Here is a 26,864-nt window from a genome sequence, read left to right as displayed (position 1 = left end):
CTTTTTACAGCTGGAAGAAATAAGTACTTGTTGCTAGAAGTGAAATTCATTACAGTGCTAGAATCATAGTAAGCACCTTGAATGAGAAAGAAGCTAAGAACCTCAAGAAACTCTAAATAAAATGTTATTTCACCTCCACAAGATGGGTGTTGTATTTCTGTTGCTGAGCTGCTTCTGTAAACATTTTTAGCTGAAAAACTAACATGTTCTCATTCAGTACACTGACCTTGTTCTCAAGCCCTGGTTTGTTGTCCACACAGCTCCTGGAAAAAGGCCAGATCAGGTATCTTTTAGGATTCTATCACTAATCTCCTTTGTGGTGATTTATTTCCATTCCTTCTTCTTTCTTCGGAGCTTCTATTTCTTCAACTGAGCTGCTTCTGTCGTCTTTCCAGAGTGCCAGCTCTGGAGCAGGCATTGATTTGTCTGTCTCCAAGGAGATCCTCTGCTTCCACAGCTAAATCTGCAGAGAAATAGATATTTATTTTGTGGTGAGCTACTTTAAACAGTGTAAGTTCATAAAACTCCTCTGTTGGCTTTCTGTGTCTCTATCGTGAGCTCTGCTCTCCTGGTTCACTAACTCTGGGATAGAGATTGTAACTACTACAGGAATGTGAGCTCTTTTCACCCTGAGCTCTTTTCTCAGGGTTAGTGCAGTACCTTGTACAGGTACCAGTAATCTGGGATCACATGAATAAAGTGGTATCAAAAAGAGCAAGAGAAGATCAGAACTGGAAACAAGACTGAAATATTAGCAGGAGGAAATAAAGCCAGTAGCATGGGAGAATTATTAAAGAAGGAAGAGCAGCCAAAGTAAAATTTGCAGGGAGAATACTCATATCACATATATTACACGTGGAAAAATTTAAATGGTACATTGTCTAACAATGACAAGGCTGAGATGATGCAGGGGTTGTGAGGTATGACAATAAAGGTTTGCTGAGTGATTTGTAAGTCTACATTAGAGGCACTGGAGTAGTGAGAACCTGTGATACCACAGTGCAGGATTCTGTTATTCATGTGCAGGAATGTTGCAAGGAGCACATGAACAAAGAGCTTGACTTGGTCAAAACACTGGACACATTTCACAGGGCTGAGAGCCTGTACTGCATGTTGGATTGACCCATAAAGCAGCACGTGTGCACACAAACACAGTGCACGAAACCATTGCAGCAGTGCGTGTGGGAAAGTTGCAGAAACATTATAAATCACTCAAAAGAAGATGCTGTCATGTTGGCCAGCCTGTCTGTCCAGGCTATCCCAGACAGAGTTGTGATTATCCTGTTTTGCCTGGTCAAGCTTCCATGTAGAGCAGAGCATAGGGAAGGAAGTGGGTGTATGGAAGTCAGAAGCCCAGAATTCCTGTTTATCCCTCTGAATGATGCCATGGGGCAGCATTGTTCAGACCCAGCTCTGCCAAATACAATTATGATGAAGAATTAGATTAGTGCCAGAGAAATGTCACCTCTGTCGTTTGAAGTGGATCCTGGTCAGGAGCAAAATTGCGTATCAAAGCACAGACTAGAAAAATCCAGCCTCATTAAAAATCCACTTTAAGCCAATTGTCCTTTTCCTTTCCGTCTGTCTGTCTGTCTTTCTCCCTGCAAATGAGCTTACAGCTCTCCCTCAAGGCAAGAGCATCAGCAGTCAAGCTCTGGTAGCTTTGAAGAAATCTTTGTGTGATTAGAAATGCCACACAGAGTTACAGTCTTCTGACAGCTCTGCATGCCGATCACATGGGAGTATATAGGCCATTGGAAATGTAATCCACAGCATAGCTCTGTCTTCCTAAGTGGGTGTTTAATTAGGAATAGTACTATTGCTGCATTATTCTGGCTCAAAGGAACTACGGCTGAGCTGTGTGGGATGGAAGAGGCCTCTGAGGTAGCTCAGAACTTAACCCTGGGAAGGATGTGGAATACAGGATTAGGTCTGTGCAGAGATGTATCATCCCACATGCCATTCATACCTTCCCCTCCGGCCTGTGCTCCCTCACGGTACTGCGGGCCAGGGCTTATCTGTGCCACAGGTAAGGAAAGCACCTGGGCAGCTGCTCTGTGGGGATCCCAAAATCCGGAGGGACTGTTTGTCAGCTCGAGCACTTCTTTCTGTCTGCAGCGATGTCAGTGTCCAGCTGCATCAGGACCAAGTGCGGGACTGCTACCAGCAGCTTGGAAGGAGCACCCTGTACAAAGTACTGCCAGTGCTGCTGACGAGCGATGCTTGTAGCTGTGTGGTTTGTGCTGAGGACACCCATATTCCAGCAGTGCAGCGCCTCAAAGAGAAGGCGTTGGTCAGGACAAAAAGCCTTCTGTGAGGGGCATGGCTCTCAATGGCCTGGTTAATTCCCAGCTCCGCAGGGATGTGCCTGTCCCCCTCAGGGCACCATGGCAAAACTGAGAACCGCCCCTTTGTCGTGGGACTGAGGGCAGCCCCTTTCTGGATGCTTTTGTGGGACTGAGGTCTGCACCTCTCACTGCGTGCTTTGGTGGGGCTGTGGCTGCTCCTTTGGGAGTTGCCATGGTGGCACTCAGGGCAGCCCCTCTTGAGACACCATAGAGGTGCTGAGGGCTGCTCATCTCTGGGCTCCATGCTGGGGCTGAGGGGAGCCCCTGTCAGAGTGCAAGGGTGGTGCTCAAAGCTGCCCATCTCGGGGCATAATGGTGGAGGGCAGCCCCTCTCGCAGAATGCAGTGGAGAGGCCCAGAACAGCCCCTCTCTGTCCGCCACGACAGGTCTGATGTCAGCTCCTCTGGGGGTTCCGCCATGGTGGCTCTGAGGGTACCGCGCGTCACCTTCCCCTCAGGGCGGCCAGACCCGCCCCACCCCGCCCCTCGCGCGGGTCCGCCGCCGTCCCACAATCCGCTGCGCCCCGGCCCTCGCAAGATGGCGGTGCTGGGGGCACCGCGGGGCCTGGCGGCCGCAGCCTCCCGCAAGCGGCGGCTGCTGCTCGCCCTGGCCCTGCTGCGCCCGCCGCCCGCCGCCGCCGTCGCTTGCTTCTCCGGGGGTGCGGTGGGGAGCGGGCGGCGACGGGCCCGATTCGCCCCGGGGGGCGCGCAGGTGTGTGGGGACTCCGGGGCGGGCGGTGAGGGGCTGAGGGGGCACCGGGGGCTGAGCGGGGACGGGGACGGGCTGAGAGGGCGCCGGTGCCCGCAGCGTTGTTCCGCCGGCTCTGCCGGCAGCGCCCGGTTCGTCCTTGCCTTGCTGGTATCGGCGGGGGGCACCGGGGGCTCCTGGAGGCCGGGACTCGCGGGGACGCTGGTGCGGAGGGGCCGGCGGTGTCGTGGGGTGTCTCTGGGGACAAGCGTTAAAACCATGGGTGTCTTTAAACGGATGCTGAATGCGTGTTTAGGAATAACTCCTGCTGGCAGGTAATTCTGCCGCTGTGTGCGGAAAGGGAGCTGGAATGCTTTCTGTCAACCACGGAAGGCTGTAACGGGTCTTACTGACTTATTTTATATTACAAGTAAAGTATTGAGTATTTTGTCTCAAACTTAAGTCCGGCTTTCAATTATTCACGTGCATTTTTCAAAGTGGCTTAAGGAAGTGTATCCCAAAGACTGAGAGAATGAACTTTCATAAACTCTCAGCTTCTAATTTTCTTTGGTAATAAACTTTTTTTTTTATCCCTTCAGGTTGCTGCTGTTTATGAGTAACTTTTCGTTGTCACCTGCCTTGATTACTTTTTCATGACAGGCAGAATTCTGTCAGGGACTACAGACAGCTATATATTACTAGATGAGATGAGCAGGACTGAAAGGCTAAATTTTGGAGGTTTTAATTTGGAAGCTTGTGTGAGAGGCTGAGAGCTAAAGTCGATGCAGATCAAATATTTTACCCATATATTTGCATACGTCAGAATATACCTGATACTCAGTATTGTCTGTTGTTCCTGGAGATGTATTTCAACTGTTAGGGAACAAACAGCAGTGTTATCATGGTGAAGAATAGAAGTGTTAATTATCTTCCTGCTTTCCTTTTGAATTACTTTATTTTCATGTGAGAAATGCCAGTCCCTGCTGATCAGTTTTAATTTCCACATGTCACTAAATGTGGATTTGCACTAGATTTGCTGAACTAGAAAGCTAATACTATATCTGTAGGACATATGTATGTCTTCATCTCTTTTTTTTTTTTTTTTTTTTTTTTAGTTTCTAGGCATTTTTGTGTTAGAAAGTGGTCAGTTAATGCATTTTTTTTAATGGTCTGGTAATGAATTTTCACTTTTCCATCAAGCGCTATTTGGCAGAAAACTAGAATCCATGAAGTGCACAGGTGTTTATTTTATTAAACAAAAACTCTGGCAAGAGGCTCAAACTCAAGTGTTCTGGACTTTTTGGTTATAATGCCCTTCAAAATTTTGGGATATGTTTTTTCAAACATATAACTAAATTTGCTGACAGAAGAAGGTGTGTTGTCCTGACAGTAAGGACTTTACAGAGGGACACAGCTGCTGTGGCACAGTTACACCAGAGCTCCTCACAGCTGGGGTAAAACCCAGTTGGAACTGAACTGCACAGCCACAGTTCTGCTTTAATTGATGTAATTACACAAACACCAACGTTTTGTGGCAGCAGAACTGGGTCAGTCAAGAGCTGTTCCTGTTACAGCTCAAGCTGGTGAACAGTACAGCCATGGCTTAACTCCTAAGGAAAAATGGGATTAAAGGAAAGAAGAAGCTCTGGTGATATGATTGTAAGAGCAAAGTTGTAACCATTCTTTTTGAAAAAGTTAATTTCAAAGACTTGGCTCTCATCCTTCTACTCTGCTTTGCATTCATGTGTTGCTTGGTCTCCTGTCTTCATAGTTTCATGTCCATTGTAATTTTTTTTAAGCTTCCAATTAATTGTAAACCTAAATGTATTACAATACAATATATGTATTTTTGATGGTACCATGAGAATCAAATACAGTAGAGTTGTTTGGGTGCTGTTGCATTACAGATAAAAATCTTTCCCCCCCCCCCCCTCCCCCCCACTTACATTTTTCAGTAGTTTTGATTAGAGTTTTGCTTTTCTCAATACTAAGGCATGTAGCATTTGTATCCTGGAGAGGAAAAAAGCTAAATTTACAGAGGGGAAAAACAAGTTTCATAAATATTGTGGAACTGGGATCAGGCCTCTTTTTTTTTTTTGTTATTGAGATTAGTTTGTATTTCCATAACCACAGCTCCTTCAGTTCACCCTCGTGTGGTTGGAGCAGGCAGGGGTTCATCATGTCAAAACTTGTGTTTGGAATTTAGGATCTCTGCTGCGTAGAGAGCTGGCACGTTGGCTTGATAAACTTTCATGAGTAACTGAACAATTGCTGTTGGGTTTTTTTTTCTAGGAAACTTGTGGGTTTGTTTTTTGTTTTTTAAAAGTTTGCATGTATTAAAAAAAAGAGCAATGGCAAATTCTATTCAGTGTAAATATAGAAATTAAATAAATCTAAAAATTAGTTAAATTAGCTAAATGGAAAGAAAATAGCTTTTGACTGGAAGGGTAAAACAGCCCTTAACTAAGAATAATTATTTTCCTAGGAATCTTTTTAAGCAAAGAAATACACTGAAGGGTTTCTTTTGGGGAGAACTTTGGCAGTTGTAGAAAGCAGGGCTGTGTAAATTATTGTAACTGTAACAGTACAAAATAGAGACTTTTTCCTTCCATTATCTTGCCCTTCCAGCTGCCAGTGATAAAGAGCTTGTTCTTCTGCATAACTTAATAATATCCCTTGCTCTGGAAGGGGTTGCAAGAGAAGTTTCAGGTATTTTTGTTACATTTATTTATATTTTACCTCATTTGTTTATCTATTTATTTTCACCTGAAGCTTGATCTGTTCTGTAGAATGGCACTGATGTTTATTGTCCAGATGTTTCATGTGTTTGTGTGCATTGCTAAATTCTCTTCTCTGGACTCTGAAGGTGCAGCTAGACAGTCTGTGGCAGTCAGCAACCTTCACTGGCAAATACCTGCTTTGTAAGGGGCTATATGAAATTCCCTGAATTTTCAAAATCCCTTTAGAGAGGAGGCATTGCTGCTGAGCAGAGCAGCAATCCCCTATATCTACCTGTAAAAATGGACATCTCAAATTGCTGTGAGGAAGGATGCTCCATCCCTGGAAGTGGCCAAGGCCAGCTTGGATGGGCTTGGAGCAGCCTGGTGTTGAGGAAGGTGTCCCTGCCCATGGCAGAGGGTGACACTGGATGAGCTTTAAGGTCCCTTCCTTTGCTCTGTACACATCCATCCAAGTATCCAGAGCAATTGCATGTTGGCCACTGTTAAATGTAACTCCAGTTGGGTTTATATCGTCCATACTGGTGACAGTTTAGCCTATCTTTATACCAGCATGTTTTCACCTTTTTTTTTTCATTTTTCTCCACTCTTTCCTATTCATAATTTATTTTCTTGCCTTGTAAACTCAGCAGGATTAACTGTGGGACTTAAATGCTGCAGATGAACTTGAATCCCACCTTCAGTTATCTTTTCTGTTACAGTTAGTTAAAAAAAAAAATCCCCATGGAATGAGTGCAGCGTGTCTGGAACACAAGGTATCATATTCCAGAGAGAAGCTTCTAAGTGTGGGTTTGACCTTGCACAAATGTGTTTAATCCCTGTTGTTTGTTTGCATTTGTAGTATTTTAACTACTACCCACAGTCATGACACTTTAGCAACATGACTTCCATGTGCAATCAGTACCAGACATCTGTTTCATCCTTTAGAGTTTATAGAATCATATCCAAAATACATTAAAAGAACATAATGGTGCAGAATCAGGAATTCAGGAGTTAGGAAATACCAGAATTTGAGTTCCCTGAATTATTTCTTAAGTTGCTCTTGGTTCTTTAAAACAATAGGCTGCTTCTTTTATGTGTTGTGATTAGATTCAAGTATGGCTTTTCTTTGTATTCTTAAAGCTCTTGGGAGTCCTGGTGAGGGAAAGTGGAGTCCTAAATCTTCCTTCAGGATATGTGGAGACTGGCAGGGAAAGCTTCAGTCCCTCTCATTTGGGCAGTTTTGCTGTCAGTACTGTGAGAGTCATAGGAATTACCAGTGAAGGAAATTGTTCACCTTGTTTAACTCTTTCGTTGTTCAGATTTGTTTCTTAGTAGGAGCTTGAGAGAGGATTGAAACCTCCAGCCTTCCAGGCTCAAGACTGAAAATAAGAACAAGTTTTTCTGGGTATCTTGTGCAAAACCTTTAGTGTTTTTGCTGTCTTAACCCCATGACAGTTCATAGCTTCAGGCAATAAATCAGGCTATCTATCTAATGCAGTAATTGAGACCAAATCTGCTGGTGTTTCAGTTGTTTCTGTGATGTTGTTTGCTTCATATTTCAGTCAGAAGTGAACTCAGAGAACTTTGGGGTCAAAAGAGGTGGATTTTTAGTAAAACATTTTTATGATATGCTGTGGGTACACTCTAGAAAACAGTAATTAGCTGCTTTCCAATACTGCTGAAGCATCATAATTTTTCCATTATATTTTCTGTTTATGACACTGTCACCATTCCAGGAAAGTGCTTTAGATGGCATCATGTGTGCTGGCACAAAGCTGTCGAGTTATGAGTGCACCTACAAGGAGGTGCTTTAGAAAGACAACTCCTTTCTTTAACCCAGGTTTTGGGTGGTTCACCCAGGCCAGTTAGCTCTACTAAATGCAAAATGTGTAATTATGATGTTCACTCTTTCTCTGTATGTAATGTCATATAATAGAAATGTTTGGAATAGCAGGTCCATGTGATGACTTGTGGAGAAATGGTTTTAATATTCTTTGAAATGACTCATGAAATTATTACTTGAGATATATGTCTTAGGAAGAAAAGGATGTTTAAGGCAAGGTATAAATTATATAATGGTGCTGCTGTTTGTCAAGGTTAAAATAACCCTTTTTATGATTAAGTTTTTTCTTTTTTCTTTTTTTTTTTTTTTTTCTTTTTGCTATTTATCCTTTGCTGTGGGCTGGTGAGCAGCTCTCCTGCTCTTGTGATTGTTACATGGAGTGAGGTATATGGTTAATACTGTAACAGAGCAATGAAAGATTGAATATTGAGTGCCAGAGCTGACCAGGAGAGGTCCCTCTGCTTTGCCATGGGGAAGCACTGCCAGCCAGTCCCTCTGAGGAAAAGAAATGGTCCTTTAAAACTATTCTGTTCTGGTCTTTTGAAACAGAAAAATATGGATTGCTTTGCAAGGTAACTTGTAGAGCGTGGTACAGTTGGTGCCAGCTGTGTATTACAGGTTAAGGTGCATTGCAGGATCTGTGAATATTGCATACATTGTGTCCTGATAACCTAAAACTTGTTGCCAGCCCTGCTCCACTTTCTCACAGTCCCAGTGCTTCCCAGGCAAAAGCTGTAGCTTTGATTTGCCTTCTGGAGACAAGCATGGCATGAGCTGAGCTAAGAGGAATTGGGAATGGTAGAACCTATAAGCATAAAAATAACATTTCTTAATGAAAAACAGGACAAAAGACTATTCGAAAGAATTCAGAAGACAACCTGGGAGAAAATTAAAATGAGAGGAAAGGGAAAACTGGGCTTTTGTTGTACAGAAGAAACAAAGTCTGATGAGAGTGGGGATTCAGGGAAGGGAAATTCGGTTCATTGTTACTGAGCATTTCTGATGTGTGAATGTAATTTATTTTACAGCTGCTCCCCACCAATTTTCTTTTTCTGTGGTCAGTTGTTAAAAAACAAAGCCATCTGCCTTCATTTCATGTTGTGCTTGTTTACATAAACTAGATGAAGATTCTCTGAATGTGAAGTGCATGTTCTGCATTACTCTGTTTTCATTTCTCTTTTATTTTTTTCCCCTCCTGTTTTATTCGGTAGATTCCACCAATCTGCAGGCAAAGGCTATGGCACAGTCTGGGAGGGAATTACTCAAGGCCATTATTGGAGCATTCAGAGGTGGGTATAAACTGCTGTTCTTCCAGCTTGCAGGTGATGAGAAACTTAAGCCCTTAGAGCATCTTTCAGTTTAGACTGCTGTTACTTTTTCTTTTTTTTCATTTCATTATTTACAGTTCTGAAGTTGAATTGCAACTTACGTTTCTGCCCCTAGAAGTGCTTTTGAATCTCTGCAAATGACTGATAACACAATAACTTCAAAAGAGAGTTCTTAAAAGTGTAGGTTTTGTGTGGTGATACTTAGATTTATTTATTAAGCACAGAAAATACCCAAGTAAGGAACAGCCAGGTAGGACAATCTGCATTTTTCTTTAATATGTAGGGCTTTATTCCTTCAAAATTCTGCTTAAGATGTAGAATCTTCTCATCACTGAGTGCCAGGATGTCAGGCTCTTACTCCTATGAGGTCTGCTTGCCTTAAAAGCCAGTGCAAACACAGGGAAGATGCAATTTTTCCTGTTCATGGAAGAATTATGACATTTCTGAGTAACAAACTTGTTCGAAGCTGAGAAATGTATTTGTCTTGCTTTTCTTTTTTTGTTTTTAATTATAAAATAATAACCACTCATAACTGACTTAAATAGCTAAAATCTTTTGAGGGTCATTGTGACTTCAAAGCATGAAATCTGCTTAGATTGGTTTCTTTACAATGTTTTTAAAATGTGAGAAGTGACATTTTGATTTGGGAATCCCTGGGGTCTGCTATCAACGATCATACATAAAATAAGATTGCTAAGAAGCTTGTACATAACTTGAACCTGGAAATTGTCAACATGTAACAAATCTTTTAAACAAAAAGCAGATTCTTTTCTGAAAAGCTTTAACAGGTCCATTGTTTGTGGCAGGCACTCTGAACTTGGAAAAATGCCTGGTGGTTGTTATTTTTCAGTACATCTACATGCAAAAATAAATTCAGTAATTTTCTCCAGGGAGATTTTTCTCTTGGCTACATGCTAAGAGAAGTGAGCATTTGTTTTTAATAAGCAGGTTCTTTTCCAATCTGCCCCTGTACATGGATTGCAGCAGAGCATCTGGAATGGGTTAACTTGAGCCCATTCCCATCCTGGTAGGAAAAGACAACTGTGAAGCAGATTTATCTATTTATTTTGCCCTCAATTAAAGTTACTCTTACATAAATGGAAAGAGTATTATTGCTGAAGTGTGTTCCACTTCACATATTCATGTGCCCGGGTATGTTTTTTTCTCCAGGTTTTTTCTGTGTTCTTCAGTTCATTTTTAGTATTTAAGGATTGGTTATCTTGCTCTCCTGGCTGCTTGGAGCATGCACTTTGCTGCTAGGATTATTATATCCCTTTTTTACTGTTGTTTTATGAAGCAAGGCAAGGTTTTTAGAGGGAGGTGAGATCTTTCATTAAAACAAGTTTAAACTGTTTGATGATGAGGGTGGCAGAACAGTCCAGTAGTTCTTTCTGCTGACTTTTATGTGCCTGTTTCCTGAGGTTCTGGCAAACTGATGTTTCATTTTCACACAGATCCTGCCCAGGTGGCAACTGATAGAGAAGAGGATGTGTTGGCATGGCCATGCTGGTGGAGGGCTTCACACTGATCCAAAGGAAGGGGTAAAATTTGCTCAGTTATTCTTGTTTTTTAAATAAAAAATGGTATCAGCTTCCCCAAAAAAACTCAACTTGAAAACTGAAGACCTCAAGCAACGATTTGTCCAAAATTCTCTTGGTAGATATATAAATATTGTTAAATTGTCAATGTAGACTTGCTAGCTCTTAAATCACCAGATATTTGTGATAATGGTGTTTATTTTCTTTTAAATACCATTTTACTGTTACACACTCCCTTGAAATTGGCCTGAAATAGATGATTTTGATGGAAAATATGTTTTCTTGTCATTCACTGGTTTGTTGATCTTGTTTGTGACTGATATTTCCCTGTGACTTGGCAGGCAGGATGGTAGAAATCAGCTCATGGGTTATTGCATCAGTTGGTAAAATCACACTTGAAATGAGAGGGGAGAGAAGCAATTAAACTGTGTGTATTTTTACTTGGAGCTAATGGTAATACATGTGGTTTATATTATAATAGACTGTATTTCTATTCAGGAAGCACATTAAAGTAATGATTATGGTATATAAGGAGAAGCAGGTTCTTTTATTAGACCAAATGATTACAATCAGAAGATGAGGCAAACTTTTGGTTAAAACAGTACAGTATCAGCTGTGTGATTAAAATTTCCAGATCACAGCTCTTGAGTTTACAGAACTCCCATCTTCTCATTTCCTGGGCACACCTATTTCTGCTGCTTTGTGTATTTGCAGAGTCATTCTGTGTGAATGGTTATAACGTGTTCAAACCTGGGTGGAACCTTTCCCAGAATTAGTGAAGACCACATTGATGACAAACTGAATTTTCAGTTTCAGAATCCAGGTCTTCCAGGGCTGCTTTGCTGGTTTAACTGTTCTGAGGATGTCTCTCCTACAGCCTCAGTTGTAAAGAAATGGAAGAGTTCAAACTCCGGATTTTCCTTCAAGTTTTCATCTGAGAGTTGTCCCTTCATTGGATCCAGACCTGTTTGTGCTACAGGCAGAATTCAGGAGAGGTGTATGTTTTATAGTGTGAGGGAATTTCAGAACCTGATGTGTAGCCAGCTTGTTTTAGTAGAACATCTGTGATCTTTTCTGCATGAGGCACAGGGGGAAGCAAAATAATTGGCCATCTCCAGTCAGTGGAACCAGTGGCTCTGCATGTAGTGTTAACTTCAGACTCATTTTAAGATTCTCCTTGCAACAGATATAAGCTCTTCTCTAGGATTTCCTGGGCAAAACAGACTTCAAACCTAACTGATTCTCCTTCTCTGTTTCACATGTTCAGATTCCAGGGTTTTCTCTGGTCAGAAAGGAAATGGAAGGTTCTGTTTACCACAACACAAGTAGCCTTAAGGGATGTTGGATATTCCTTAATGCTAAAACTCACTGGCAATATGTTATGCAAAAATTTTGATGCCAGATGATATTTTTTTAATTTGCTGGCAGTATAAAATTCCATTGGCATTCTCCCTTCAGGCACTACTTGCAGCTATTCCTGTATAAATTCATCCCTTAACCTCTTTATTCCAATGCAGCTGTAATTTGGTTAATGCAGGACATGGCCAGTTGTCTAGCTAAACAAATACCAGCTGTCCAGGAGAAAGCAGCAAGAACCAGCTGTGGAAGAGGTGAAATGTGTCAAGAGTGGAAAAAAACAGGGTAACATTGGGTTTGCCAGGAATTTCTCAGCAAAACTGAAGGGAAGGAAGTATTCTGGTGCTCCAAGTGCAGTTCTATATCTCATGTATACATGCACAGGTATTCAGTGTGTAAAAATACTGGCACCCCATTTACCACAGTTTTCCCCCGTGGGATTATACTTTCAGGAGAACTGCAGGTGAGATACATGTCAGCTCTATTACACCTTTCCCTATTCCAGGTTTTTTCTGACAAACCAGGCTGTTCGTTCTGGCTTTGGGAGTGACATTTTAAATTGTCCTTTTTATAGCAGCTTCTGCAGGTATAGGACTGAATTCTAAAGATGAGCACAGAGTGAAGGGCACATTACTTTCATCTCACATGTAACTACTAGAGAAACTTGCACTTCTTAAAATTCCAAAATAACTTTTGCTTACAGCAATGACTGCTGTGCTGAGTACTGAGATCAGAACTGGTCTTTACCAGCTTTGGGGTTTTTTTGGTGGTGGTTGGGAGAATAATCTCAGTCAGGAGGAAAAAAAAACGTGCTGGTACAATAAAAGGGATGATAGAGTTCCTTGAGGGAGCACACAGGGAGCCAGAACTGTGTCTTTCTCTCTTCATCAGCAGTGACAGCTGAAATTCAAGTCAAACTACCACTTTTTTGCATCCCACTTCTGACAGCTCATCATCCTGGCACTGGCTTTATCCACCAAGTGACAGGGTCAGCCCAGTGAACGCTGTGCAGTGCTCAATAACCATGGAGATTGTGAAGAGGAATTATGTCTTTCTTTTTTTCCCCCTCTTTAGGTATTTTAAAAGGTCCAGAACCTGGATGGAGTGGGTAGAAGGGACAGGAAGTTGGTCAATGGTCGTTGGTTTGCAAATAATCTTCGGTATTGCATAGTGTGTTTTAAAAACATGCTGCATTCAAAAAGAGGAAAAAGCTTTCCTTCTTTGCTCCCTGCTGTGTTAGATTTATAGTATTTTTCCTTACATTCCTTGCATGTCAGTAGAAATAGACTTTGAAAGAAAAGGTAAAAACATTACTACCATTTAAAAGGAGGTAAAATAAATTCATCTCTTAACCTTTTTATGTACCTCAGAGAATCAAAAAAGGGCCTGAGTCCATTGAACAGATTGCTCATTTTAATTCTTAATGTTGCCACTTGCATATTTAAACAATTTTTAACTCATGTTTCTGTACAACAGTAACATTTATTTCATGGTAAACTTTGATGTAATATGTGTGCATTTTGCATCCTTTGATATTTCTTCTTGTTCCTTTGCAAGGCCCTTGGCAAATGACTGGCTGCCTCCTGACTTTTTTCTAAATGGATTTACTTCTGTCACCGTTCAGAGCCATGAAAAAAGGAAATAGATTCCTTGTTTGCAGCCAATATATTTTGTTCCTTTTAATAGCTTTTCTGTGCAAAGTCTGCCTAGCCAATAGCAACATATAATTAGAACTGCTCGATTGCACTTTTGTATCTTTTGTGTTAATGTGGTACCCAGTTTTTTTAACTTCCTTTTAACCTGTAAGAGGTGATCAAAGATATTTTCCACATGTTTGAACTGCTTTTTATGCATATCATTGGCTCAAATGAAAAGATTCATGTATATGCTGCAGCAGGTTTCTCCATATTTTAAGTGGGTAGGACACTACAGAGGCACTTTTGCATCCTCTCTCCACAGACAAATCTTCCATATATCCATTTTTTAAAAGTAGTTTGAAATGTTCTTATCCTGTATAATGTTCCAATACATTTGCAGTTAGTGACAAAATGCCTTAGTTTTGCTTGAAGCTGTGACTAGAAAAAACTGAGATTAATTTCCTGATGCTTTTCAAAGCTTACCTTTATAGGATTGGCTTCCCTGGTTGCCTCAGCAATTTTACCTTTTAACAGACCTCTCCTTTCTTGCTTATTCACCCCAGACCTTAACAGAGAATTTCTTTCCTAATTTGGTTTATGCTCAAACAGAAAGATTTATTATAATACTCCCTCTTCCTACTGACTTCTGGCATGAGAGTCATCTTTGAAAGGTGTGCACTAATGTTTTGTTTCCCCCTCTCCTCCCCACTACAAAATATTGCCTGAAATGGAGAGATTAGCTGCCCTCATTTCTGTCTTAGATAACCCTCATGTCTTTCAAAGTTAAGGCCAGGGTAGCCAGCACAGAAAAATGAGTTGTTGATACTTGTGCTCTGTGTTGCTGCACGTCCTCTTGTTCTCAATTAGGAAATGTGGTTTAGGCTGCAGATAATTTAGCCTGAGAGTTCAGTGGGATACTCAGAAGTGTCAGTGACAGACATGTGTCCATCTGGGAAATAACCTACATTGCTGTAAAAAAAATACCAACAGCCAAACCCAACAACAGAAAAATAATCCCAAAGTAAAACTTAAAACAAACTCAAACAGAAAAAGTAATGTTTCTCAAGCCGTTTTGTTAAATGGATTGTGCTCTTACTTAGAGCAAAATCTGAGATTTGGGGGAGAACCTATTTTAAGAATTCAGTTAAAATTGATAGAATCAGTTAAGCCAGCATGTGCCCATGTACATCTTTTGCTCTGTGAAGTCTGATTGTCCAGTGTCAGATACAGATATCCAAACTATTTAGGTTTATTGTGATCCTTTCAGGCTTCCTTCTTGCCTTAGCTTTTTTGTTAATTTGTTGGGTTGCTTTTTTGTTTTTTTGTTTTTTCCATTTTTCTCTCCTGTTGTTTCTAAGCTATTTTAAAACATCTTCCAAAAGAGAAGTAGCAAGCCCTTGAATTTTTCTACAGCAATCTTGAGGAGATAAAAAAGAAGGGTCAGTTTGTTTGTTCTGGGAAGTATTTCAGGATGGGGAATTGTGGCTTTCTCTGTTCTAGTTGCAGCCAGCCAGACTTGCACTCTGGAGAACATGGAACATTTTAACAGCATGTCACGGATATAAACCTAAAACCTTTCAGCTTGAAATGTTCACAGGCAGTCCTAGTCTCAGACATTGTCAAGTGTCTTGTTTCCTACCAAATAAAATACAGCAGCGATGCAAACATATAAAATCCATTGTTATTTATAGCTATTTAACTTCCCAAGGTCTCTTTGTGATGCAGTGCCTTTGCTTGTCCTTTCCCTCAGCTGAAGGAGATCGATGCCAAGAAGATCATCAGGGCAATGCTGTCCTACGTGTGGCCCAAAGACAGGCCAGACCTGCGGGCCAGGGTCGCCATTTCCCTGGCATTCCTGGCAAGTGCCAAGGTAGGAGCAGATACTTGGTGTACTGGCTGTTCATCTGTACAAGGAATAATTTTCTTTGTTAGTATTTAAAGGGCTTTTAGGCTCTTAAGATGTCTGGTTTTTTCACAAGAGCGTGTATGAGAAATAATAGCTTGGATTTTGGAACGGGGTGGATCTGCAGGTGATACCCATATGTATGTTTAGGGAGGTGATGATGACAACCAGAATTTTTGTTTCCCTTGATCCCATTAGTTTAGCCCAGGATTTTCCATTGCTGCTAGTTATTTATCTCAAAAATTACAGGAAATTGGAGTTAAGGGCTGTTCTTCACTTCTTGTGTGGTGCTGTCAGACATTATTTCTTCAAGGCTCTGTGCCCATTCTCAACCCTGAACTTGATCAGTGTGGTGGTGCCTATTCAGAGGTCTTGTTGTGCTGTGGAAAGGGGATTTGAGCTACAGTCTGTTGATATTTCTCCATGAGATAACAGAGGAATTAATTGTTTCAGGGACTCCTCTGGTATCCTAATATGAGAGAGGCTGTATAACCTTTTGTATTTAACAACCCTGCTTTCATTCAAATGATTTTTCATGTAGTCTTTGATTATGAAATGGAGGATTGCCCTTGCTTTTATTTCATTATGTGAAAGGATCTTCCATATTCTTACCTGCAACAACATTAGTGTTTATTTGTTCTTTCAAAGAATTTGCCATGCAAAAGGGGATATAATTCAAATTCTGTGCAAACCTTGTAGAAATAGTTGAGAGGAGCAAATGTTAGCTTCCTTTTTGTTTTAAATAAAAAAAAAGAGAAACATTTGATTGCAAAATACTGGGAGGAAGTTTTGTGAATTCCATTGAGACATACAGCTCAGCTGGGTTGCTTTTAAGTACAGCAATTTTAACCAAACATAAAGCTAATATTAGCACTCAGCACCATTGCCATGTTATGAAAAGAGAGAAGAGACAAATTTCAGCTCCGTAGGTGTTAAAAGAGGAGGGCTTGGGAGAGAAAAGTGCTCATTTCTGTGAGCTGAAGAGGAATTGCTGGTCTACAGTGCTTTCTCAAGAGGTTTTTATCTCTCAGGTACTTATGAGTACTGTCTCCAGCAGATACTTGGGCTGTGCTGCAGTCCAGGATGTTGCTGATATGCAGGTGATGACATGCAGAATATGGCTGGACTGTGCAAGTGAGCTTCCCCCTTTTTGTGTGCCTGGGCAAAACACACAGCAGTGCCTTCCACTGTATTTTAAAACTCTGGGGGAAACTCTCCTCAAAATGCAGATGCCTTGAGGTTTTGTGATGTAGATTTACCAGGTGGATATGAAAATTATTCTAACTCACTTCCTTTTTAAAGACTGATTAGTAATGTTAGCAATAATCTGAAGGCAATTTTTAAATGTTTGAAGTATTTTTTTCTTTTCTCCCCACTTCCCTATTCCCTAATTTGTAGTGTTACGTAAATATGATGGAGAATGTGAATCCAGCCTCTAATCCTGCATGTGGCAGCACTGTACCTTGCCTTTAAGAAGTCTTATTAATGTTTCAACTTTCTGGGGTGTTAAGAAAACAAAATCGATGACCAGGATGCCTTGACTCTTGCAAATAGCTTTTGTATTTGGTGTAAAAAAGAGCTATGATATTTCTACTGGATGTCAGAGGGATGTTTCCCCCATCAGAAGATCATTGAGCTGCTCTTTGGGGAAGTAACTGGGTGTTTGGATCTCTTATGTGTTCCCTTAAGTTTCCCACTTTACATTTGTACAAGGCAGCCCAGAAGCCCTGCTGTCCAGAGCAGACTGTCAGAAGAAAAGCAGAAAACCTGCTGAGCTTTGCCCAGGTTTTAGGAGATGCTTGTTAAAGCAGAAGTGTTCTGTGAGAATGTTTGTTTGGGCAAATAAGGATTTCATTGGGAAAACACACAGCAAGCTCTCTATGGAAAATAATATATTATTACTGGCAGGGGTGAAAAATTTCATGGGTGTCTTCTAGCTGTCCTTTGCTACTGTTCTTTGTTTTGTTCTGTCATTACAAAGCTGTGTTGGATAACTACAAATTAAGGAGTTTAATCTCAAGAGCTGTTCTCAGTCTTCCTTTGGGAAGAACTTTTTGTGAATTGCTTCATACTTTACACATACTAAGTGTGTGTGCCAGTGTGACGCAAGTGATGTGCAATAATTTATTCCAGAGCTGTAGTGAGTCTCTCACATCTTTGAGCCCTGAACATCTGCTGCCCTTCCAGAGCACATAAAAGGTCACTTTGTCTTGGAGAAAATGCAGTACAAAGTAGTTTACCTGTATCTTTCCTGGACCATGTGTAATTGTGTGTGGTTTCCTCATTATCCCATTTGGGAGCCCTTTGTTCTGGTTGCTTGTGAGGTTAATTACAATGCACTCCATAGACCACACAAGCTGTTTGCTCAAGTTTTTCTGCTATATAATTGTGTCAGCACAGGAACACCAGCATGTTTTTCTCCTCACTGCAGCCCAGGCCTGATTTCTTTGGTCACTGTGGAACAAAGTGAATTCTGTGTCTGAAGGATTTACATCCTCACTGTGGATTTTGTCTAAAGGCCCCTTGTTCTGAAGGGGTTTGCTCTAGAGAACTGTATGGGTATGATGGCTGCTGCAAGTCACCTTCCCCCAGAAGAAACTCTCCTGTAAGCTTTTTGGCCAATTCCTCCTGAGTTTGACAGAAGACTTTAGGTTTCATACCTCTCAATTTATGTTAGGTTTCCAGTTAAAATACAGCGGCTCTAAGGTGGCTTTAGTTTTATTCTGAAAACTCCAAGGAATCCAAGAGGACAGGTATGTTAAGAAATTCTGAGCCATGAGGGGAAAAAAATTAAGGAATACACCCCCAGTTTAATTTGGTTACTTACCCACAAAACAGCTGGAGTTCATTTCTCCTTGTCCTGCTGCTTGAGAAATAATTTGTCTCTTTAAATTTTCCAGTTCAGTAAAATTCACTTTCAAAACAAAAGCCAGTTTGTGTGCAGCTTCTGAAGAGCCTGCAGTTACAATCTGTCTTGACTCCTTTTGTGGGGCCCAGTTGCCTGTCATTGAACAAATTATTGTGATTTTTGGTTCCTTTTTGTCTCCACATAACTGCCTGTGGTATTGTGAGCCTTCAAAGCAAGCTGTTAGTATGGCTTTTTATGACAGGATGGAATCTGCTCCAGGGCTAGTGAGGTCTTTTCTTCCTGGCAAGATTTGTTGTATTATTATGACACACTTTTAAATTTTTACCTTAAATATTTATATCCTATCTAGATGTGTGTACACAATGTGAAGGATGCAAAAGGAGGGCAGGTGAGAGGAGTACACAGGGCATTATCTGTGTTTTCAGACACATAGCTCAGCCTGCTCAGGTTCTGCAAATCTGGATTTTCTTTTTCCATGTTCTCCCCCCCCCTTTTTTTTTTTTGCCTTCTCTGCTGGTGAATGTATAGCAAATGCTTCCTTACTTTTCTGTTTCTTCCATTTTTATTCTGTGGCACAAGGAAAAAAGTACTCAGGCTTCTGAGGAGCTGGATTAAATACATGAATATGACGAAGTCACTTGTCACCTCTGTCAGCCTGCTATGGGTTTTGGCCTCCTGGTCACAGAACAGGCATGTGTTATTCATGAGCCAAAGAATTCTTTCAGACGCTCTGCATTTCCACTGACTGCTAATTCTGCAGGTTTCAGAACAGGAATGGTTGGCTGAGGAGGCAGGACACAAGGGTTGAATTGCAAATTCTGCCTGCTTGCGAAGATAACGATATCTGTCTGATCAGTGAAGCATGTTCCTGTGGTCTTGGTGTTTGAGCTCTTTCTGGGGGCTCAGATGGAGTTAGATAATTGCAATAAACCTTTAGAAATTGTTAGCTTTTCGAGGAGTTTCAAGTGAAAAGTATTTAAAATGGGTTTGGGTTTTTTTCCTACTGGAAAAAATGTAGTTCAGGTCATCATTAATTTTGAAGAAACTGTGAAGCCAGGTGCTTCTTCCCTCATCTGGAGCACATTTTGGAGCTTCTTTAGCAGTCTTGCCTGCACAAGGGATGGAGATTTCTGTGTGCATCTCCACAAATGGAGCTGTTGGATGTGTATGTTTATATTGGTCCAGAGATAAATTCAGTCATCTTCATGCCAGCATTTCTCACTGAATCACTGGCAAAAGAACAGTTCACTGTGGACCAGTTTTATCTTGTTTGGGCTCAGCCTGTCATTAATTCATCATCTTTATTAAACAAAAAGTGCTGGGAAGAGCAAAATGAAAGATAAGGCTGTTTGCCTTGAAAGTGGTGTAGTCCCATGGGGGAGTAAAGATGATATTGCACTGTCAGCTTAAAACAGTGCAGTCATTAAAAAAATGTTTAAACTCATTTACTCATGATTCATTCTAGGGCAACCTGCTGTTAAATATGGGCAATTGAGTTGGGATGATTTCATGGGATGCTGTATTTGCTTTCCAATAAATTCAAACAAGGATATGCTATTAATTCAAACCCAGGAATAGAAAATGTACAAATTCATATTAAAAGAGTCTTTTTAATGGGAATTGTTATCAAGTTTTCAGGCATTAGGCAGAGGAGGGAAGCCTGTACAGATACATTGTGTAAGACAATTGTTTTTCATGGTAGATTTTCATGGTCTACCAAGGTGTGCTTAAAGCTTTTTGTTCTGTGCCAGCAAATACAAAGAGAGAACTGTGAATTTATGCAGAAGGATGAAATTTTGTTTCCATTACTATGAATGTGATCTCATTGACTTAACAAATTGAGTGGGAAAGGCCTGTTTCTAATAATGGCCTCTCATCTCTTGCTACAAACTTTAGAAGATTAACTTTTTTCTTTTTAAATTACTAGAAAGCAGACTGTCTTGATTGCTAATGAAATGCAATACTGTGCTGCCTTGTTCTTATTCAAGCTTTACCCTCCAGGAGTCAGAACAACTATAACCTGAGACCAGGCTTTAAATTTCATTTAAAACTCTATTGGGAAGAATTATATTGATGTAAAAGAAGACATTTCTGCAAAATTGTAGGTTGTTACCAGTTAAATTAATTGTGAGTGGAGAACAGCAGTTTAAAGAATACATCTCTTTTCTTTAAGTGGACTTTAAATATATCTGTAGTTCTATTTCAAAACTACCTGTAGTGTAGAACAGTCTAGTGAGGAATAAAATCCCTACAGAGAGATTTGTGAGAATCTGCAGCAAATGAAGACAATCTGCATTACAATATTCTTATTTTCTCCTGAGAGGTCTCTCCCAGGAAAACCTGCACTTTGTCATGTTGGTTGTCGCTGGAACACACAAGGCAGTAGATTCATCTTTATTAAGAGCAAAATGCCACCCCAAAATCAAGTTTCAGTATCTCTGAAGGCAAAGTGGAGTTGTTTGGTTATACTGGGGAAGGGAGAGGGATGCAGGATTTCCACAATTCCCATCTGTTCAAGGGGGAGCTGTGGCTGAAGGTCTCTCAGGCTGCACTGGACAAGTTCCAGAGGAATGTTTCGAGTAGGACCTGATCTTTCAGCTGTTTTCTCTTTTCAGTCACTAAGGAACCAGCACTAACCTCAGCCATGTGCCTTCAGATCTCGTGTATCTCCTCTCAGGAGTTATCTCAATTATGCTGTGTTGAGGATTTTGAGATGTTTTTTATAATATATTTCATAGGTGACATGTGGAGGAAGAAGAGAAAATTAATTCCTTCCTCATTTGCATTTAAATCTTTAGCCTAAACCACTGTCTAAAAAAATTAACAGCACAGATTCAAAAATTAGTTTACATTTTTTTCTTTAGATCTGTAGTTTGCAAAAATGTTTTCAAAACTCCAGTTACTCTGCCTGATGAAGTTCATACCTTCCACTATTTGCCGTAGTCTGTAAAACTGGGAATATTGGATCCTGGGACAGTCACTAGAACTTCTGGAAGTCTAATTCTTCCTCCTTGAATTTGGACTGAACCTAAAAATTACGTTATCACTCTTTTCTCTCAAAATCTAGTTATATCCAGTTAATTTACAGTTATTTCCCTGGGCTTTCAGCCCTGACAGATGTCCCTAAATACAATTGAGATCTCAGTGGGTATCCAAAACATTTGGTGGAGAGAGCTGAAATATCTGTATCAATCTGGTTTCTGTTTTTTGTTTCTTATGTAAAATAATTTGTCATCTACCCACAAGTTTTTTTCCAAATACTAAAAAAAAAAAAAAGCCCAACTTTAAGCAAAGTCGACTTGCTGTAAAGTATTTTAACATCTGCTGTGACTGTAAGATTGTAAGTCATAACATATTTGTTCAACTGCTGAAATAGTTGTGTTCTTATTTTCAAATCTTAACAGTTTGGAGCAGTTTGAATTAAGAAATTCTATTAATTTTATGAAATTTGTCTGTAAATTGCCTTTTTTTTGTTGGTATAAGTGAGCAATGTAACAATGGTGCATTAACAAGACTCAAGAATTTTATGTTTTCTGTGAGATCTTCCATATTTTCTTGTGCTACAGTTGTGCAAATAAAAAACTGCTGAAGTTGGTGTGTTTAAGAGACATTTGTTTGGGGATCACATCTAGAGGGGCCACCTCTCTAGGGTGATAGGTGGTGGATGTGACTGTTTTGTTTGAAAACTCCCATTTGTACAGTAATTTGTAGTATCTTATAGACTGTACAGAAAGTCTTTTGTGCTGCTGTGCCAAACCCCGGGGTTAATGCTGATATCAAGTTCGTGTTTGGAGCGATGCTGCAAATGGGAAACAATATTTAAATTTTAGAGGAGTATTAACAGAGACAAAGGAGGGATTGGTTTATTTTCTGTGACTTCCCCGGAGCTTTGGTTTAATCCATGCCAGTGACCCAGTGTAAGCAAAGTGCAGGTGAGTGGTTTCCTGTGTAACAGAGCTTCACATTGAATATGTTAGCATCACAAGGAGCAAACAGCTCCAAATGATGACACAGTTTAGTAGCTCTGTGTGTGCCGTGCAGTGATTGCTGCTTCATTCATTTCCTGGGCTTGCCATGCTGTCCTGAGAGCTCAGCCTCACTTCAAGGGCCTTTGCAGTTTGTGTGTTGAGGACAGAAATCCGCATTTAAAAGGAGACAGTGAGAGAAATGAAGTAACCCTGCAGCCCCAGCAGCAAGGATTTAACAATGGAGAACACTGTGCTTGGAATAAAGGGCCACCTCACCTGCACTAAATGCTTAAGGACTAAATATAACAGTAGAGCAATTTCAGAAAAAAAAAAAGTCATGCTCCATCCACATTTTAATGCAAATGGTCTAATTGTTATGCTCCTGCTTTCAGGCCATGAATATATTGGTACCCTTCATGTTTAAATATGCAGTGGACAACCTCAACCAGGTGTCTGGGAACGTGCTGAACCTCGGCGATGCCCCAAGCACTGCAGCCACCCTGGCAACTGCTGTCCTCGTGGGCTGTGAGTGCATTCCCAAATCCTGCATGGGACTTAAGGGTCTGCAGGGAGGGAGGGGCCCAGCAGAGCTCCAGCCCATTGCACTGCTGAGCATCACAGCTGTGAATCACAGACTAATGGAATGGTTTGGGCTGGAAGGGACCTTAAAGGTCATCCATGGGCAAGGACACCTCCCACCATCCCAGGGTGCTCCTGGTCCTGTTCAGCCTGGCCTTGGACACTTGCAGGGGTCCAGGGGCAGCTTCTCTGGGCACCCTGTGCCAGGGCCTCACCAACCTCACAGGGAAGAATTCCTGCCCTATATCCCACCTAACCCTGCCCTCTGGCAGTGGGAAGCCATTCCCTGTGTCCTGTCCCCCCATCTCTTGTCCCCAGTCCCTCTCCAGCTCTCCCGGAGCCCCTTAAGGCCCTGGAAGGGGCTCTAGGGTCACCCTGGAGCCTTCTCCAGGTGAACACCCCCAGCTCTGCCAGAGCCCCCAGGGCAGAGAGGCTCCAGCCCTCAGAGTGTTTTAATGATTTCATAGTTACTGTGTTGCTGTCTGTTCCCAATATTCTCTGACCTTGCTTCTGGTATTCCAATTAAAAAATGAAATAATGCTTATAGAAATTATTCTTGATTATGAATTCTGCAGTTTCTTATAACCAGCTGCAAAAGAAACTGATTTAAATGTGTGCACAATGGTTTATAAATGAAAAATTGCATAAAGCTTGGGCCAATTAAGTATAAATTACCTTTCAACTAAAACTGTTGAAAAAATATAAAGAATGAGTCTAGTGTAATTTCATGCATGAAGGGAAGTTGAAAATATAATTATTTTCATTCTGTAAACTTTTTCATCCCTTTTTAGATGGTATCTCAAGAGCTGGGGCAGCATTATTTAATGAAGCAAGAAATGCAGTATTTGGGAAAGTAGCTCAAAATTCAATCAGGAGGATTGCCAGAAATGTTTTCCTGCACCTTCACAACCTGGATCTGGCCTTCCATCTAAGCAGGCAAACAGGAGCACTGTCAAAAACCATCGACAGAGGCACCAGGGGCATCAGCTTTGTTCTCAGTGCTTTAGTATTTAACCTGGGACCCACAATGTTTGAAGTGGCTCTGGTCAGTGGAATTCTGGTAAGTGTGCTTTAGTCATTGCTGGAATTGTCTCATTTAGGAATGATGCTCTTTACCAGAGTCTACTGAGTATTAATAATAATAATAATAATAATTGAATTTACAAGGTGAAAGCAACTACTGTAAAAGGGAGCAGTCCATAATTTTCAAATATCAGTTGCTTTAAATAAGCTTATTTGAAATTATTTTCACATTTAAAGCCTCTCTTCAACCACTTGCATTGATGTAGACAGTTCTTAATGTTTTTCTTCAGAATTGTTGGAAAAATGAAATTAGAAAAGTAAACTGTGCACAGAGGTTTCAAATATACCCAGGTGAATAGTGAGGAAACAGAATAAAAATGTTGTGGTTTAGCACATTCAGGATAGAGGGGGGAGTATTTATTTGCTCTTTCCTGAATACTGATCTGGACTTATCCAGAACTTAAAAGTGAAAATTAGCTTTTGGAAAATAGGCATCTCTTGGCAGGTTTTAAGCTTAATACCCTGAAATTTAAACTTCCATAAAATAAATCACACTTTCTGTCTTTGAAGTCAGGATCTTTGGGTGTTATTTGGGTGCAAAAATCTAAATCTTGATTATGTATTTCAGACTAAATGAAAAACAACGATCTTGTTCTGTTTACTGGCCTTTTTAGAAGGACTTAATCAAGTTTGAATGGAACAGTGAAATGCCTGTTGATGTTGGATTACATTTTCTAACCAGTGGAAGCTGCAGACCAGGCTGGCTGTCAGCCAACCCTCCTTAGGGCTTTTCTCTCCTGATGTGCCCTGAAGTACAGAAAATGCTTCCTAGGTTGTTTTGCATGGCCATTTATTTCTTCTTCTACAGTCTTCAGCTTTCTTTCAAAATCCGCTGAGAAAGCATGGAAACAAATACTTATTTGTGAAAACAGCACAAGCATCAGCAGCATTTATGTTTTATAATGTGAAAAATAACTTTGCAGCATTAAATGCACTAGCTCTTGGTTATTGCCTCCAATCTTTTCATCTAAATCCTTCTTGCTGCTTTCCTTTTGAGTTTAAGCCTCCATTTAGCCTTGAGCTGTTCAGAGCAGGGATTGTGTTGGGAGGGACCATCATTTCTTGTCTTAAAATTAGGATGTCTTAGCTGGAGAGAACAGTGAAGTTTTGAAAACTGATGATTTTTTTTTTTTTAATCTTCCAGTATTACAAATGTGGTGCTGAGTTTGCTTTGGTCACTCTGGGGACGCTGGGAGCCTACGCAGCGTTCACGATAGGAATCACACAGTGGAGGTAAGGCAGGCCCTGCCCTCACATTCCCCAAGGCGCTCTCAGGCCTCAGCCTGAACTTGTCACGATGCCTTGAAGTGGCTGCCTAGGCAAGATTAAGAGAATAAAGTGGGTATTTATTAAAAGCCTTCAAACAGCTACACCTTGAGCAGTCAAACAGAGGATACACCCAAGATGAACGGTGGTCATAAGTATTTCAGACAATTAAAAGTTTGGTCCATTTACATATCAGAGGTTAGTCCTCCCTCCCGTTAGAGCTTCAGGCAATGAAGTCATATTCCCCCAATCTGCTCTCCCTCAATTCACTTTTGTTGATACTGAGGCTGTAAAGTGCCCTTGGATTTCAGGCTTAGAGAGATTGTTTTGTCTGACCAAAATGTGAAGACAATTAATGAACACTCTGTATGGAGTTTAGACTTATACATTAATGCAGTACAGCATTTGAAAAAATACAAAAGCTGAAATCCTAAGGCATCAGTGACTGGATCAAACCTTCCTTTCCCAGGACTAAGTTTCGGATAGAAATGAACAAAGCTGACAATGATGCTGGTAATGCTGCCATTGACTCGCTCCTGAATTATGAGACTGTGAAGGTAAGGCCAGTCTTTACTACCAGGCTCTTTGTCTTGCTTCTGTCAGCCTCAGGGAAGTGAGTCATAAGATTCATCTTTAAAGGGCTGCATGTTTGGAGCAATAGCATATTTTTAAGCATTATTCATTTGAAGAGTAGTGCGTGGCACTGACAGAGTAGCAGGAAAGTTGTTAGCGGGGGCTGGAAAAAATCTCTTTGTTAATAAAGAATGAAAAGTTCCTTTCATGGCTGAATCACCTTGACCAACAATTTCTGCAAAAAGGAAACTTAAGTCTTGAAGAGGAGGTTTAGGATAGATACTGGGGAAAGGTTCTTCCCCTGGAGGGTGGTGGGGCACTGAACAGGCTCCCAGGGAATGGACACAGCCCCGAGGCTGCCAGAGCTCCAGGAGTGTTTAGACAATGCTGTGAGGCACAGGATGGGGTGTCCTGGGCAGGAACTGGACTGGATGATCCTTGTGGGTCCCTTCCAACTCAGGATATTCTATGATTCTTTCCTTCAGTTGTTAGAACTGTTGGAGAGGAGCTGTGTGTGTGTCAGTGCACTCAGTCTGTTCATACTGCATTTTACAGTCATTTAAACTGTCCAGCATGTTTGTCACTGTCACATTTACCACTTTTATTTATATTGTAGTATTTCAATAATGAAAAATACGAAGCCCAACGGTATGATGAGTTCCTGAAGACCTATGAAAATGCATCCCTGAAGACTACCTCTACTTTAGCTCTCCTCAACTTTGGCCAGAGTGCTATATTTAGTGTGGGTTTAACAGCCATCATGGTGCTTGCCAGCCAGGGCATTATTGCAGGTAACTCACCTGTCTGTAAGCCTAAAATGAGTCTTTATCTCAGTTTGTCCATAACAGGGGTCTTAGTTTTAATTAGTTGAGGGTTGATGTGATAGTTCATTTTGAGAGGTTTAGATTGAGAGTTTTTTGCTTAAGTTTTGTCTGTGTATTTCTGCTTCTTGGAGTATTGTTAATTCTGTTATATCTCTCTCAATGACTCTCTCAATCATACTATGATTTTATCAACAACATTATAAAAGTTTAGCAGTTAAAGATCCCAAGAAAATGTCACTTCAGGAAGTTTTTGAAAGGCACTTCTATAGATAAAAATATATCTGTGGACATTCTACAAAGATCCTTTCTTTTAGCCCTTCTTCCTTCCAGTATTGGCAAGAC

At 40.8% G+C, this 26,864-nt stretch overlaps 1 protein-coding gene across 1 annotated transcript in view; it reads left to right on the top strand.

Moving 5' to 3' along the window:
* Positions 1–2,875: 2,875 nt before the first annotated feature.
* The window catches only part of ABCB7 (ATP binding cassette subfamily B member 7), a 35,519-nt gene continuing 11,530 nt past the window's right edge, over positions 2,876–26,864 (top strand). Inside the window, exons 1-9 of the mRNA XM_062503169.1 lie at positions 2,876–3,059; positions 8,810–8,887; positions 10,381–10,467; positions 15,208–15,327; positions 22,590–22,722; positions 23,568–23,836; positions 25,004–25,092; positions 25,595–25,682; positions 26,315–26,489. Coding sequence (XP_062359153.1) covers positions 2,886–3,059; positions 8,810–8,887; positions 10,381–10,467; positions 15,208–15,327; positions 22,590–22,722; positions 23,568–23,836; positions 25,004–25,092; positions 25,595–25,682; positions 26,315–26,489 — 1,213 coding nt within the window. The 5' untranslated portion in view covers positions 2,876–2,885. The remainder of the gene's footprint in view (positions 3,060–8,809; positions 8,888–10,380; positions 10,468–15,207; positions 15,328–22,589; positions 22,723–23,567; positions 23,837–25,003; positions 25,093–25,594; positions 25,683–26,314; positions 26,490–26,864) is intronic.

The sequence above is a fragment of the Cinclus cinclus genome, chromosome 15, assembly GCF_963662255.1.
Source record: "Cinclus cinclus chromosome 15, bCinCin1.1, whole genome shotgun sequence".
Classification (NCBI taxonomy): Eukaryota; Metazoa; Chordata; class Aves; order Passeriformes; family Cinclidae; genus Cinclus; species Cinclus cinclus.
The sequence above is the reverse complement of the archived record's forward strand: the minus strand, read 5'-3'. Positions and strand labels throughout refer to the sequence as shown.